The 15,256-nt window shown below is 38.9% G+C and overlaps 1 protein-coding gene and 1 long non-coding RNA gene across 7 annotated transcripts in view; one reads left to right on the top strand and one right to left on the bottom strand.

Annotated features, from left to right (window-relative positions):
- zgc:162872 (BAR_ACAPs and ArfGap_ACAP domain-containing protein) overlaps nucleotides 1-8,548 on the bottom strand; it is a 145,088-nt gene extending 136,540 nt beyond the window's left edge. For all 6 annotated transcript variants that reach the window (XM_048604200.1, XM_048604196.1, XM_048604197.1 and 3 more), the window contains exon 1: nucleotides 8,418-8,548. In XM_048604200.1, coding sequence (XP_048460157.1) covers nucleotides 8,418-8,470 — 53 coding nt within the window. In that variant the 5' untranslated portion in view covers nucleotides 8,471-8,548. The remainder of the gene's footprint in view (nucleotides 1-8,417) is intronic.
- Nucleotides 8,549-8,801: 253 nt separating this feature from the next.
- Nucleotides 8,802-15,256, top strand: part of LOC125484663 — a 22,013-nt gene continuing 15,558 nt past the window's right edge. The window contains exons 1-2 of the long non-coding RNA XR_007263476.1: nucleotides 8,802-9,014; nucleotides 11,367-11,498. This is a non-coding gene — a long non-coding RNA (uncharacterized LOC125484663). The remainder of the gene's footprint in view (nucleotides 9,015-11,366; nucleotides 11,499-15,256) is intronic.

Here is a 15,256-nt window from a genome sequence, read left to right as displayed (position 1 = left end):
TAAGCGTCCTTCGAGATATATGACAAGAAGAATCACAGAGCAGAAACTGGCAGCCAAGTTCTATGCTTGTAAGGCCAGCCTCAACCAGTTATCTTGTAGTGCGACAAACCCATGTAACCCCATACTGTTCTGTTTTGACACCATTACCTTGATTACTTGTTGTGATGTCTCTACCTTAGTTTGTACAGTTTTTGACTAATTGTTATCTTGGTTAGAGTTTCATCATGCGAGTCTGATACCTACTCTTTATTCCAGCCATTCGGTTATTTGTAATTATTTCTCTGCCTTATTCAGTTCATAGGTAATTCTTTCATTTGTTATTCAGCTGTTGATACTTTATTCATACCATTTGACACTCGATCACCTCAAAAAATTGTTATTCAGCTTGTCAAAAAACTGTACTCACACTATGTGTACTTATCAGTTGACACTCCCAATTACCTGGAATTAGCTTGCCATTATCTCTCTGCTTATATATTCTGTGCCTGTGCACCTCACTCGACAAAGTAGCAGCATTGCAAAAGTTTGTGATTTTAAATAAATCTGTTGAACTATAACCAGGTGTCATGTGACTTCTGACTTTGTCCACTCCAGTCCAATACCAGCATTTCCACAACACAGTATTCCAGATATTGTCTGTCTCATGCCTTGTAAACTTTTCACAATACCTCCAGATTTTTGCTTTCTATTCCCTTCAAAAAAAAAGAACATTCAAAAGTTGCCTTCCGTGTTATCCACTGAACTCATATGCAACTTTGTGATCTATGCTCAAGGATAGAAAATTCTTCTGCCCACAATTTTCTGCTATAACAGAACTAGGTCAAAAAGGCTGGAACTAAAAAAGGTTGCGATGACAGATGTTATGTAATAAATATAGGCATGAACCAGGCTGACTGCAGAAGGTCCAAAAGGGAGGTTAAAAAGCAAATACAAAAGGAAATGAAAAAAGCTGCTTTGCCCTATTTAAATAATATACTATTCTTCCTGGCAAAGCACATGACAACTTTCCCATATTATACTTCATCCACCAAGTTTTAGCACTCCTAAACTTCTGTAGACTCCATGTTGTCCTTACAACTTGCCTCACCACCTATTTTCGGATCATTCACAAACTAGGGAGAGCACATTCACTTCCCTCATCCAAGTCACGAATATACAGTACGTAGTCATGGTCTTAGCACTGATCCTTGTGGTATTCCGCTAGTGATAATTTGCCAACTGAGAATTCCCTGCATTTTCAGTTAGCCAATCTTTTATCCACGCAACTAAGCCATTTACTGTAAGGCCTCTTATCTTAAGTGGCCTCATGTACAGTACATTGTGGAAAACATTTTGGAAGTCCAAATATTATATCTACTATTGCCTTTATCTAGCCGGATTATTACAATGGAGGTAACAAACATGTACTGCAAGGTTTCCCATTCATGAAGCAATTTTGACTCTGCTTGATTATATTATGTATTTCTAAATATTCTACTATTAGATCTTTTATAAACAACTAGAGTTTTCCCCAAGAAAAGAAAATGTTAAGCTGACTTAATAAAATTTATTCATTTTATGGGATGTGGGCGTCATTAGCTGGCCAGCATTTATTGTCTGTCAATAGTTGTCCTTGAGAAAGTGTGCTGAGCTGCCTTCTTGAACCGCTGCAGTCCACCTGCTGTGGGTTGACCCACAATGCCAATAGGGAGGGAATTCCACAATTTTGACCCAGCAACAGTGAAGGAAGGTGATATATTTCCAAGTCAGAATGGAGAGAGGCTTGGAGGGGAACTTGAAGGCGTTGGTGTTCCCATATCTGCTGCCCTTGTCCTTCTAAATGGAAGTGATTGGAGGTTTGAAAGATGCTGTCTGAGGAAATTTGGTGAATTGCTGCAGTACATCTTGCAGATAGTACTCACTGCTGCTACTGGGCATTGGTGGTGGATGCAGTGCCAAATCAAGCAGGCTGCTTTATCCTGGATTATGTCAAGCTTCTTGGTGGTTGTTGGGGCTGCACTCAGCCAGTTAAGTGGCAAGTATTCCATCACACTCCTGACGTGCATTCTAGATGGTGCACAGCCTTGCTGAGTTACTCACTGTGGTATTCCTAGCCTCAGACCGCTCTTGTAGTCATTGCATTTATGTTGCAAATCCAGTTGAGTCTCTGATTAATGATAACTCCCAGGATGTTGACAGTGGGGGATTCAGTGATGGTAACAGCATTGAATGTCATGGGGCAGTGGTTAGATTGCCTCTTGTTGGTGATAGTCAAAACCTGGTATTTCTGTGGTGAGAGAGCTATTTGCCACTTGTCAGCCCAAGCCTGGATACTGAAGAGTCACAAATGATGCTGAACATTCCCAATTCTGACCTTATGATGGACAAAAGGTCACTGATGAAGCAGCTGAATATGTTTGGGCCTAGGACAATACCCGGAGGAACTCCTGCAGAGATGTCCTAAAGCTGAGATGACTGACCAACAACCAGGACTATCTTCTTATCAGTCAGGTATGACTAACCACTGGAGAGTTTGCCCCCTGATACTCATTGTTTCCAGTTTTGCTAGGACTCCATGATGCCACACTGTCAAATGCAGCCTGGATGTCAAGGGCTGTCACCTTCACCTCACCTCTGGAATTCTGCCCTTGTGTCCATGTTTGAACCCAGACTGTAATGAGGTTGGGAGCCAAGTAGTCCTGGCAGAACCCAAACTGCATGCCACTGAGCCGGGTATTGCCGAGCAGGTGCTGCTTGATAGCACTATTGGTGACACCTTCCATCTCTTTACTGATGATTATCAGTAGACTGATGGGGCGGTAATTGGCCAGGTTGGATTTGTCCTGCTTTTATTTAAAAAAAATATAGGACAGACTTGACTGGCCTATACAGTTAGCAGCTTTTTGACTCCCTACCTTTGTTTTGGTAGTTTTTCAATCCTGTGGGACTTTAAGGACCTAAGGATTCTTGTAAGATTACATTGCATCACTATTGCCATTTTGTCTGTTTTATTTTTTGATTTGATACTATTCTTAATTTCACTGGTACTCTTAATCCATTTTTTTTTTCCTGAATGCTTCATGCATTCGAATACAAAGCCTTTAAATTAGTTCTATTTTCAAAAAAATTTCACTACTGATACAAATCCCTGGTGCAATATGACATTCACATATTCTTTTTATTTTCTGTTTACAATCAGCCTCATCGCTCATTGCTCATTGCTCATTGCTTCAGCACTTGGAAGCCTAAAAAAAAGTGTAGTATTTGTAAGCACAATGGAGTCATGGAAAGTTTTTTTTAAAAACATTGAAGAAAGAGAGTGATACTAATGGATCTGAAAGCAGGGAAAATAGTCCAGAGGAATAACTTACCATGTCAGTCAGTGCAGGGGCATTAAGAAAAATAAGATGGATTGTCAACAAATTGTGCACAAATTAGGACAGGTCTCAAAACGACCTGAACTCAGAAGATAAGAGACTTGAACAAGATACCACAGACAGCTCAGTGTTAAATAGAATAGCACAGAGTCTGGGGAATTTGGCTTTGTGGGCAAGTCAACAGAACAGGTCAGCAGAAACTGTTGAACAAATGGTCATAATCATGGAGACAAAGAAGTTGCTTAACATCCTGTTCATATTGTTTCAGGTAAAGATGGAGGAAGCAAGCAGTCAGGGGGTTATTGGAGCCTCTTGTTTGTCTACCTTGGATTCCAGCATTTGCAGTTTCCTCCCCCCTCTCTAAAAGAGATTGTTGGTTGAGAGAAAAAAAAAAGGGGCAGATACTGCATTTTCTCTCCAGGATCATCCTGAAGCAGACAACTTTTAAAAGCAAAAATGAAGGAGTCTAGGTTGCAACAGTGCCTGATTTGATCTAGTGATACCTAGTGATGAATGTCTAAACCAGTCGTGCATCAGATACACTTTCACCCCTTGCACTCGAGGGAGTAAAGATAAAAGTTACACCGGGGATTTAAAGATTTTTCTGCAGATTAAAAAAAAAAGGTAGCCTGAAAGTGGAGTGATTAGTCCCGTGAGTTTGAATACAACTGTCAATACACAGAGCAAAAATGGTGAACATCTGGCAGTCTAAATGAATAAAACGCCAACAGATTGTATGAGAACTGTGCAACTCCATTATAGATATCCGGTGACTACAGCCAGCACTATAAAGATGTAAAATTACTCTCAGATGTTTGGCAGAATTCTTTTCCAAACTACTAAAATGATCAGATAAAAACTTTCCATCAAAATCTGCCAAAAGCTGTTCCAAACATTTAGGCTACAATAATAATGTAAATTTCATAACTGAAGAAAGCTATTGTAATGATTTAGTTAACAATGCAGGAAGACCATTGAATATTCACTCCTTAAATGAATTTTATCATTGCAGTTTCTTTTTTGCAGGGCAACTAGTGATGGACAATAAGTGCTGACCCAGGAGTTTCCTCCCCTAAAGGACTTTAGCGAACCAGATGGGTTTTTCCAACAATCAGCAATGACTTCACAGTCATCGTTATACTCTCATTTCTAGATATTTATTGAATTCACATTCCACCATCTGCCATGGCTGGATTCGAATCTGGGTCCCCAGAGCGTTAAGTGGGTCTCTGGATTAACAGTCCAGTGATAATACCACTAGGCCATCGTCTATACATAATTGCACAATGTGCTGTGGTCTGATAACCAACAGCACGAGACAAGGAAACACGTTCCAAAAATAGTCAAACTTTTTAAAAAAACATTGATTTGAATTTTAACAGTTGCATTTTAGTGTTGTACTTCTTATATCTCAGTTAATTATAAACATTATGATAACACTGTAATGCTCAGAGAAAATCCAAACTAATCAAAAATGAAAAAAAGTTCACAGAAAGTATTCAGCAAGTCTGAAAGGGTGTGCAGACAGAGAAACAGGAATTAACATTTCAAACCAACAGACTTTCATCGGAATCTTACACTGACAAAAAAAGTGCATGAGTTATGTTCCAGGTTTTCCACCTCCCCTCCCCCCGCCTCCATGAATTAACACACGTCATAAACTATCTGAGAGAACTAGCGTTCATGAAATTAAACTGAATATTATTATAAACATTCTCAAAAAAAAAAAAACTTTTCTTGACATTTAGTAGGAACTTTAAGCCAATTTCTGGGGTCATTGTTTGAGCAAAATATTAATGTCCTGTTTTGTTCCTGTGCTGCTAATTTTGTTTTTACATAAAATTAAGCAGGCATCAAGCTCAAATAAATACTATTTCCATCTTGCAGAGCATCATTAAAAACAGACAGCACAGTGAAATAACTAGTTTTGTTTTAAAGTTAGATTATTGTAATGAATTATTTATTTGTAATGTTCAAATTGTCAATGTAAAAACAAAACTGCAAGAGGCCGTATTTGACTTGTGCTCTCCACTTGAAAACCCACTCCAAAATGTTTAAAAATTGAATCAATTAGTGCCCACCAACATATAGAAAACTCCCCCTTGGGTTATTTGGTGATTTCATTTTGGAGATAACATCATGGTATCTCATTTATTGCCTCAAGTGATTCATGGTCAACAAGCAGCAACAGGACCACAAATATTTTGACCAAGCAACCAGTCTTAACCATACTACTCTTAAAAACTAAGAAAGGAATTTATGCTGGTTCTATGTTAAAATAATGAGAAATACATTACAGCCAACAATCAAATCTGTAATCTCAATGTGACATTCCCCATAAATTGTTCAACTTTGTTACTTGCTACTTAACAAGTCACACTCATTTGAGATCACTGCACTACTAAAACAGGAAATATCTTAGTTCCACATTTATAAATTCAACAGGCAAAATAAGGAATTTACTTTCAAAGCTAAGGGAGAAAATTATGCAAGATGGAAGCGATGTTTTAGTTATTTCTTTTGCTTGCCCAATCACATTTTACTCTAAGCAGTCGCCAAAACAAAAAAAAAAATCCATATACACGATTGAGACACTGAAGAAATTAACAAAGCCCTTTGTACTCCAGCTCTGGAGATAAAAAAAAAATCAAACAAACAGGTTGAGAATATCTGCACATTTTAGCTCCTACTGCACATGACCACACATGCCAAACTGAATAACCATCTCATGGTAAAACAACTGGTATCAGACACTGCAATTTGTATATTGCCATTAGACAAACTGTAACATTTCTTCTGAACCTACAATCAAGGTATTTGGCCAACGTACAACTTGACTGCAAGAACTGGTGTCAACATGGACGAAAAGCAGATTATCAACTGTACAATAACATTCAGAATCAGATAATCAGATCAAATTGCACTTCAGAAGCTGAATACAAAATATAGACTAATCAATCAATACTATCAATGTTCTTGCCAATAAAGAGCCACAATCAACACTGCCAAAAGTGAACACAAGAATGTAAGAAATAGGAGCAGGAGTAAGCCAACTGGCCCTTCGAGCCTGCTCTGCCATTCAGTAAGATTACAGCTAATCTTTTCACAGACTTAACCACCCGCTCATCATAACTCTTAATTCTTTAAGGTTCAAAAATGTCTTTACCTTAGAAACATTCAACAAGATAGCCTCAACTACTTCACTGGACAGGGAATTCCAGAGATTCACAACCTTTTGGGTGAAGAAGTTCTTCCTCAACTCAATCCTAAACCTGCTTCCTTATTAAGGTTACACCCCCTAGTTCTAGTTTCACCCACCAGTGGGAACAGCTTCAGTGCTTCTATCTTATAGAAACATAAAAATTATGAAGGGAATGGATAAGATAAACACCCCACATTCTTCTAAATCCCATTTAGTATAGACCCATACTCAATCTCTCCTCATAAGCCAATCCTCTCAAGTCCAGAATCAGCCTAGTAAACCGTCTCTGCATCCCCTCCCACGCCAGTATATCCTTCTCAAGTGAGGAGTCCAAAACTGTACACAGCACAATATACAGCTGCAGCATGACCTCCTTGCTTTTAAACTCCATCCCTCTAGCAATGAAAGACAACATTCCATTTGCCTTCTCGATTACCTGCAAAGCAACTTTTTGCTATTCATACACAAGGATGCCCATGCACAGCAGCATGCTGCAATTCTTCATCATTTAAATAAGTCCACTTTGCTGTTATTCCTACTAAAATGGCTAGCCTCACATTCAGTAACATCATAGTACATCTGCCAGGCCCTTGCCCACTCATTTAACCTATCCATATCCCTCTGCAGGCTTTCAGCATCTTCTGCACACTTTGCTCCAATACTCATCTTAGTTTTATCTGCAAACTTTAACACTTCACACTTGGTCTCTAACTCAAATCGTGAACAATTGCAGTTCCAACATTGATCGCTGAGGCACATCACTCACCACTGATCGCCAACTAGAAAAACACCCATTTACCCCACTCTTCCTTTCTGTTAACCAGATCAATGATGTTGTTTTAATGAGCTCATGCTATGCAAGATGGCTGCCAAATTATCTACATTAACAGTTAAAATTAGTTCAGATGTGATGAAAAATTGAAAAGGTAGCTGAAATTAGACTATTTACCAGAGGAGAGGCACAAATAGATTGGTTAAGATGAATGCATGTTTGCATGCTAGTAGCTATATTTACGTAACCCAAACTTTTCTTTCTTCACTTTCATGAAGAGTCAAATTCACAGTAAACTCAAAATGACTCTTTACTTAAAATCAATAAAGAATCATGTCTACAGATGTGAAAGATCAGACTAAATGCTAATCCAAAGCAAGAAAAAACACAAAGTGAATTTTGAGATTTCAATGTTTTCAGAGCAAAAATTAGAAATTTTATTTTAAGATTTAAAAACTTCCAACGTTTTAGAATATTGTAAATTCAAGAATTATTCCCAAAATATTAAATGCAACTTAATAATACCAATGACATCAAAAAAAATGGTTCACAGACTTCAAAAACTTTACAGTAGCTGATTATTTTAACAATTTCAGCCATTCAAACCTCATAATGAATGTATTATAGATACCTGTACCAACCAACATTGAGAAGTGTTAGCATAAGAATGCAAATCAAGGATAATTGGATTGGTAGCACAAAGACCATCCCATCCCTTCCCTCCCTTTAAAAAAAAATTGCTGGGATCAGACATTTACACTATAAACATGAGCCCAAAAGATGGCCAAGAACAAAAGACAGCTAACTTTAAAAAAACCTCAAAAAATATTCAAGCTTACAATTAAAATTTAGCTGATAATTATTTTGGATACGTATACTATGTCGAGTTTGCTGAAATACGATTTAAAACAGCGAAGAAATAACAAACGATAAACAAGATCGAAATGAAGCACTGATTCTCCTTTCCAGCTTTACAAACAGAAGCACTCTAACACGACCAGATGGGAGAGGCATCCGGAGAGGGAACTGAGCGAAAGGACATTCCTGCCCGCAAAGACTGGGGATCATTACTGGAACAACGGCCTACCTGAAACGTGGAGAGTCGTTCAGACACTCATCGAAATCCACTGTCAACTTCATGGCGCCCGTACACAACCTACCCTTTGCTGCCGTCCTCGCTCACCGTCCGTCGTCTATATAACGCGCAGCCCCGGCCCCCGCCCGTGCCCCACTCGCTCCCGTGCAGCCGGACACACGGACGCTGCGATTGACAGCAAACTAACCAATCAGAGTTGCCTCCTCCAACGAAGGCAACCAACCATGTGGCGGGAGGCGGCAACAGCCGCGCTCCCTAAGGGATTGACACCAGCAGGCCGGTCCGACCCTGTCCTGATCCAGTCCTGGATTCGGCTCTGGGTCCGGATCCGGCTCCGTGTCTAAATCCAGTCCTGGATCCAGACCGGGACTCAGTACAGAGATAACTCCGTGTGGAACTGGAGGAACACAGCAGGCCAGGCAGCATCAAAGGAACGGGAAAGTTGACGTTTCAGGTTGGGACCCTTCTTCAGAAATGGGCTTAATTATAGGATTCAAATACAAACGTTTCAAATACAAACGACAGTGATTTATCGTCAAGAGATATACCAAAGTCTTCACCAAAACAACCGAGTGGGAAGAGGAAAAGGTAAAATATTTACAAATAAATGATTTTAAGAATGATCGAATGAATACGGTAACAGTAAATAAAGGTTACCATTGTCGCCATCTGTTGGGACATTTCCATAGTTTGAGGTGTATCTTCTGGAGTTCTGAGTAAGACCACCTTTTGTTGAATAAGAACAGGAATTGCTGGAGAAACTCAGCAGGTCTGGCAGCATCTATGCAGAGAAAGCGGAGTTAACGTTTCGAGTCCGGGGTCTCCCAGCAATTTCTGCTTTTGCTTCAGATTTTCAGAATAGTTGTTTTTTATTTTGTTTTTTTTAAACAAACTCTTGTTTTGTTTTGTTGATTGGTTTAAAGATATCTAGCTCACGGAAGTGTTTTTTTCGTTTTAGATATTTGCGTAGTTACTTAACTCACAAACCATTCAAAAGTGTTAAGGCTCCAATGAAATCGCAGATCTGTTATACATTGGTTCTAACAAATTCCAGAACTTGGACAAAATTGAAAATGAAGTAGAAAAGTGAATAATGATATGCTTTTAAACAGGGTTGCAGTTAATTGGACAGTAAAATTGAATAAGATGTTTGACGGTACTGAAAAAATATTTCTGGGAAAAAATACAGGTCGTACACAAAATCCAAACAATAGCTTTAAGATTGTTTATTATTGCCCCCATTATTCAACACTTCTGTTAACAATAACATTAATGTTTACAACAAATCTTCAGCCAAACTTTTTGGCTCCATATAACATGTATGACATATAACATATAACAGCATTGCAATTAGTTCTCAGCAGTAGAAAGACTTGGAGAAAGAAACATAATAAAAAGTGAACTTCCACTTTCATGATTTCTTATGATGGAAAAGTCATTAAGTAGTTTGCAGAATTATATTGGTCTTGTAATGTCTACATTATTTCAAACGTACGCATTTTGCACAATGCCATGCAGCTGCAGTGCGATTTCCTATGCCACAATATCAGATAGTAACAGATATGAGAAGGGTTTTGACCAGCTTCGTTCAACACAGCAGAGCCCTAATCCGACCAGCATCGACCAACACTGTCGATATTTGTTTCTTAAAATATTTTAGTTATATTTCCACACTGCCTCTTAGAACTCTACACATTGATCAATCTTGGTGTAAAGAATTTCCTGCTTTCAGTTAAATTAACCTTTTGTCCAGTTTATGTCCCTTTATCTTAGTGTCAATATGAAAATGTTATTCCGGATTTAGCTTTTCCATGATCTTACCTACATAATAAATACACACACATACATAGTAGTTCACAAACAAAACTTTCGTTGTGGCTGTACTGATTGGGCCACTTTTGGAATACTGCGTGCAATTCCAGTCTCCCTGCTATGTTGTGGAAGTTGTGGAAGGATGTTGTGAAACTTGAAAGGGTTCAGAAAAGATTTACAAGGATGTTGCCAAGGGTTGGGAGGTTTGAGCTATAGGGAGAGGCTGAATTGGGTGATGCATCAGAGGCTGAGGAGTGACCTTATAGAGGCTCATAAAATCATGAGGGGCATGGATAGGGTGAATAGACAAGGTCTTTTCTGGGTGGGGGGTGGTGTGGTGAGTCCAAAATTAGAGGGCATAGGTTTAAGGTGAGAGGGTAAAGATTTAAAAGAGATCTAAGGGGCAGCTTGTTCACGCAGAGTGTGGTGCGCTTATGGAATGAGCTGCCAGAGGAAGTGGTGGAGGCTGATACAATTATAACATTTACAAGGCATCTGGATGGGTATATGAATAGGAAAGGTTGAAGAGAGATATGGGCCAAATACTGGAAAATGGGACTAGATTAATTTAGGATATCTGGTCAGCATGGACATGTTGGACAAAAGGGTCTGTTTGTATGCTGTAAAGGTCTATGATGCTATAACAGGATTGACCTGTGTGCATTAGGAACTGCAATTGTGTCTGATTGTGTGTATGTATGTGTCAATATAATGTCTCCTTTAAGGCAAGGTGATCTGGAGATTATCCTGAAAGATGGTTAATTGGTTCCCTGTTTATGACAGCATTAGGTTCCAAGAATTGCCCGATTGACCTTTGCTTGTAAAGGGGATGATTAGTGAGGAAATAAGGGAACCAAGAACTACAACAGTGCAAGAACATATATAAGTAACAACACACACTGATAAGGAAACTCTAAGCCTCTAATCTTACTGTCTTACTGGAGGCAGTACTATGACCAAAAATACTGCCCAAGCTGATTGTTACCTAGGCCAAGGTTTTCCAGAATAGATTTAAAAGTGTATCTCTTGGAATTTGGACAGGTAACCTAATTACAATGGAAAGACCCTATCACCAAATACGGTCTATTATTGAGCAAGTAACCATTTTCTATGTCTCTTTTTAATTAGATAACACCAGAAGATTCATTCATTAAAGATATTTCACCGAACCTAAATGATTAAATTCATTATCAGTGAGCTGTTGGTATCGATTACCTTCACTTCAAACTCATTCTGAACCTAACACTTTCAAGGATCAAGGTAATATTACTTTCTTGTTTGATGAATATCCTTACTTTCTTTTAAAGTCTTTAACTTGTATTAAGTAGAGGTTGAAGTTGCATCCTCTCAGAGAAATAAGAACAAATTATCCCTTCCTTTTCTGGGAATGAGGTGCTGATGACTGTATCTAAGAAGTGACTCTGAACAGATCAGTAAAAATGAAAGATTTTTCACTGCACAGTCAGTAAGGAGCACAGTCAGTGTGAAGGAGACTTCAATTGAGTCAGACAAAGGCTGAGTGGTGAACTGGAAATTTAATTCAAGTGGGAAATTGATGCAAAGGGCAACAGAAGTGCTTTAACTAAGGTTTACTGCAAGAATTAAGTGCTATAGAATGAAAGGTGACTGGTACATAATAAAAGGAGTGGATCGAGAGGTCTAACTGTAGTGAGACCGGAGACAGAGGGATGTCATGAACCATAACATGAAATAAGAATGTGATTAGTGAGTAGAATTGATGGCTATTTTTGGACTTTAAGAACAGAAAGAAGAAAAACACTGGATACCTGAAGATATTGTTTCTTTAAAAAAGAGAGCTGGGTAACTATAAAGTTATAGTGGTAATTTTTTTTTACATTTAAAAATATTGTTATAGTGAAGTAATTAGTTTATAATTTAACTCATTACATGAGAGATGGCAGGACAGGTGATGTGTAGCTGTAGCATGTGGAAGATTCTGGACACCAATGTGAACCAGAGTGAACACATCTGTAGTAAATATTTGCAGTTCAAAGATTTTCAGATCCTTGTTGAGGATCTGGACTCTCAGCTATGATATTGCACCATAACAGGGAAGGGGAAAGTTATCTGAATGCATTGTTCCAGAAAGTGATCCCATCCCTGCAGACTAGATAAGTCAAATTTGTCTGTGACCTGTGATAGCCACTGAGGAAGGTATGGGGTTGCACGGGTTGCATTTGAGGAACCTTGGCCACTGAATTTGTCCAACAGCTACAAGGTTCTTGTAAGCTGCATGGACATGAGTGTGGACTAAAGGGAGAATGAGTGAGCTGACCACAGCACTGTGGTCCAGGAAGTCATTCAAGTGGGGAGAGAAAATATAAATGTAGTAGTGGTAGGGGACAGCATAATTAGGGGGCTAGATCATTCCTCTGCAGCTGTAAGAGGGAATCCCAAAGGCTGTGTTCACTGCCTGGTGCCAGGGTTAAGGATGTCTCTTTGGGGATGGAGAACAACTTGGAGTAGGAAGGAAGAGATTAGAAAACTGCCAATGCAACATCTTTATTCAAAAATGGAAGGAGAAATATTTGGCAAATATAGGCCAGTTAGCTTACATCTGTATTAGGAAAATGTTAGCATTGTAATGTAATAAATAAGTGATGTATTAACAGAGTATTTAGAATTGCATAATATAATCAAGCAGAGTCAGCATGGCTCCATAAAGGGGAAATCATGCTTGACTAATTTGTTGGAATTCTTTGAGGAGTTAATGAGCAAGACAGATTTCTTTTTCTTTATTCATTCACGGGATGAGGGCGTCACTGGCTAGGCAGCATTTATTGCCCATCCCTAATTGCCCAAAGGGCAGTTAAGAATCAACCACATTGCTGTTGGTTCTGGAGTCACATGTAGGCCAGACCAGGTAAGGATGGCAGTTTCCTTCCCTAAAGGACATTAGTGAACCAGATAGGTTTTTCCAACAATTGACAACAGATTCATAGTCATCATTAGATTCTTAATTCCAGATATTGATTGAATTCAAATTCCACCAACTACCGTGGTGGGATTCGAACCTGAGTCCCCAGAACATTACCTGGGTCTCTGGATTAACAGTCCAGCGATAATACCACTAGGCCATTGATAAAGGAAAACCAATGAATTTGATATATTTGGATTTCCAGAAGGCATTTTATAAAGGTACCAGAACATGAGGCTACATAATATGATAAAAGACATGGTTTGGGAGGTAGTACGTTAGCATGGATAGAGAATTGGTTAACTTAGAAGACAGAGAGTTGGGAGTAGGGTGGTGCATTTTCAGGATGACAACCTGTAATTAGTGGATTGCCACAGGGATCAGTGCTGGTGCCACAAATATTCACAATACATATAATGACTTGGGTGAGGTATCATTCATTTTGCCGATGACACAAAAACAGATGGAAAGTCAACTACAGGAATCTGCAGAGGGATAAAGTCAAGTGGGTGAGCAAAAACCTGGCAGATCAAACATAATGCAGGAAAGTGTGAGATTATGCACTACAGGAACTGAATATTATTCAAATAGAAAATGTTTACAGAAAGCCACCCCACAGATGGATTTGGGAGTCCTCATGCTTGAATCATAAAAAGCTAGCATGTAAGTCCAACAGGTATTAGAGAAGGAAATTGGAATATTGGCCTTTATTTGAAGCAGAATATAGTAGTTAAGGTCTTGTAGTGTAGTGGTAATATCCCTACCTTTGAACCAGGAGACCTGGATTCAAGCCCCACCTGTGCCAGAGGTATGTAATAACCTTTGAACAGGTTGATTATAAAATGTACAAGGCACTGGTTAGACCACACCTGAAATACTGTGAACAATTTTGGGCCACTTATCTAAGGAAAGATATTCTGGCATTGGGGTCAGTGCAGAGCAAGTTCAATCAGTTAATCCTTGGTATGAATGGACTGTTTTGTGAAGAGAGATTGAGTGGATTGAACCTGTACTCGTTGGATTTTAGAAGAATGAGCGATGATGTAATTGAAACATGCAAGATTCTTGGGGGACTTCACAGGATAGATGCAAAGAGGTAGTTTCCACTGGTGTGAGGTGTCTGGGACCAGTGCACATAATCTCAGAATAAGGGTCACTGAGTTAGGACAGAGATAAAGACAAAGTTTTTCTCTCAGAAGGTAATGAATCTGTGGCATTCCATACTACATAGGACTGTAGATGTTGATTCATTAAATAAATTCAAGGCTGAGATAGATTTTAGTCAGTAAAGGAATCAAGAGTTATGGGGCTAAGGCAGGAAACTGGAGTTGATGACTAACAGATCAGCCATGATCTCATTGTATAGCAGAGCAAACTCGGTGAACTGAATGGCCTAGTTCTGTTTCTGTGTTCACGTCTTATTATTTAGCTTTGTGCTTTATGCTCTTTGTATAAGCACTAAAACTGTATGCTTTCTTATATGTTCAATTAATACCTATATTGTCTCATCTAATGTTCCATATTAAACTTTCAGCAAACCTGGCTGCTTTTTCCTTCTCTGGGGTAATATTTTTTGAGGATTTCTATTCAGATCATTGCATTCTCCAGGAAATTTACAATTGTTTATTAGCTAAATTGTATTTTAAAGAAGAGGGTTATACTTTCTTCTATAGGTATGGATGGCGAGTTGGACATTGCCAACCCGTTACATGTCCTGGAATCTAGCTCCCTCTGGTGGAACTTAAGAGAAATTAATTGAGATACGCTTCTGATCATAGGCTCCGATTGCAGGGTTACGAATGTATAATAACACCTCACTCAGACTTTTCCTCTTTCTCAAGTACGGCAATACGCTCCTTAATCAATGTTGCCACCCCTCCCCATTTTTGTCCTTTCCTAACTTTATTGAACACCTTGTATTTTTATAGTCAAAGTTGGAGGAGTTCACTGTCTCTTTCTAGACGCATTAAATGCACTGGCTAAGGCATTTATTTTAATGTTTAGAGACAACAAGGTGCAGGGCTGGATGAACACAGCAGGCCAAGCAGCATCATAGGAGCAGAGAGGATGCTGCTTGGCC

The sequence above is a fragment of the Rhincodon typus genome, chromosome 13 (assembly GCF_021869965.1).
Source record: "Rhincodon typus isolate 14 chromosome 13, sRhiTyp1.1, whole genome shotgun sequence".
NCBI lineage: Eukaryota > Metazoa > Chordata > Chondrichthyes > Orectolobiformes > Rhincodontidae > Rhincodon > Rhincodon typus.
The sequence above is the reverse complement of the archived record's forward strand: the minus strand, read 5'-3'. Positions and strand labels throughout refer to the sequence as shown.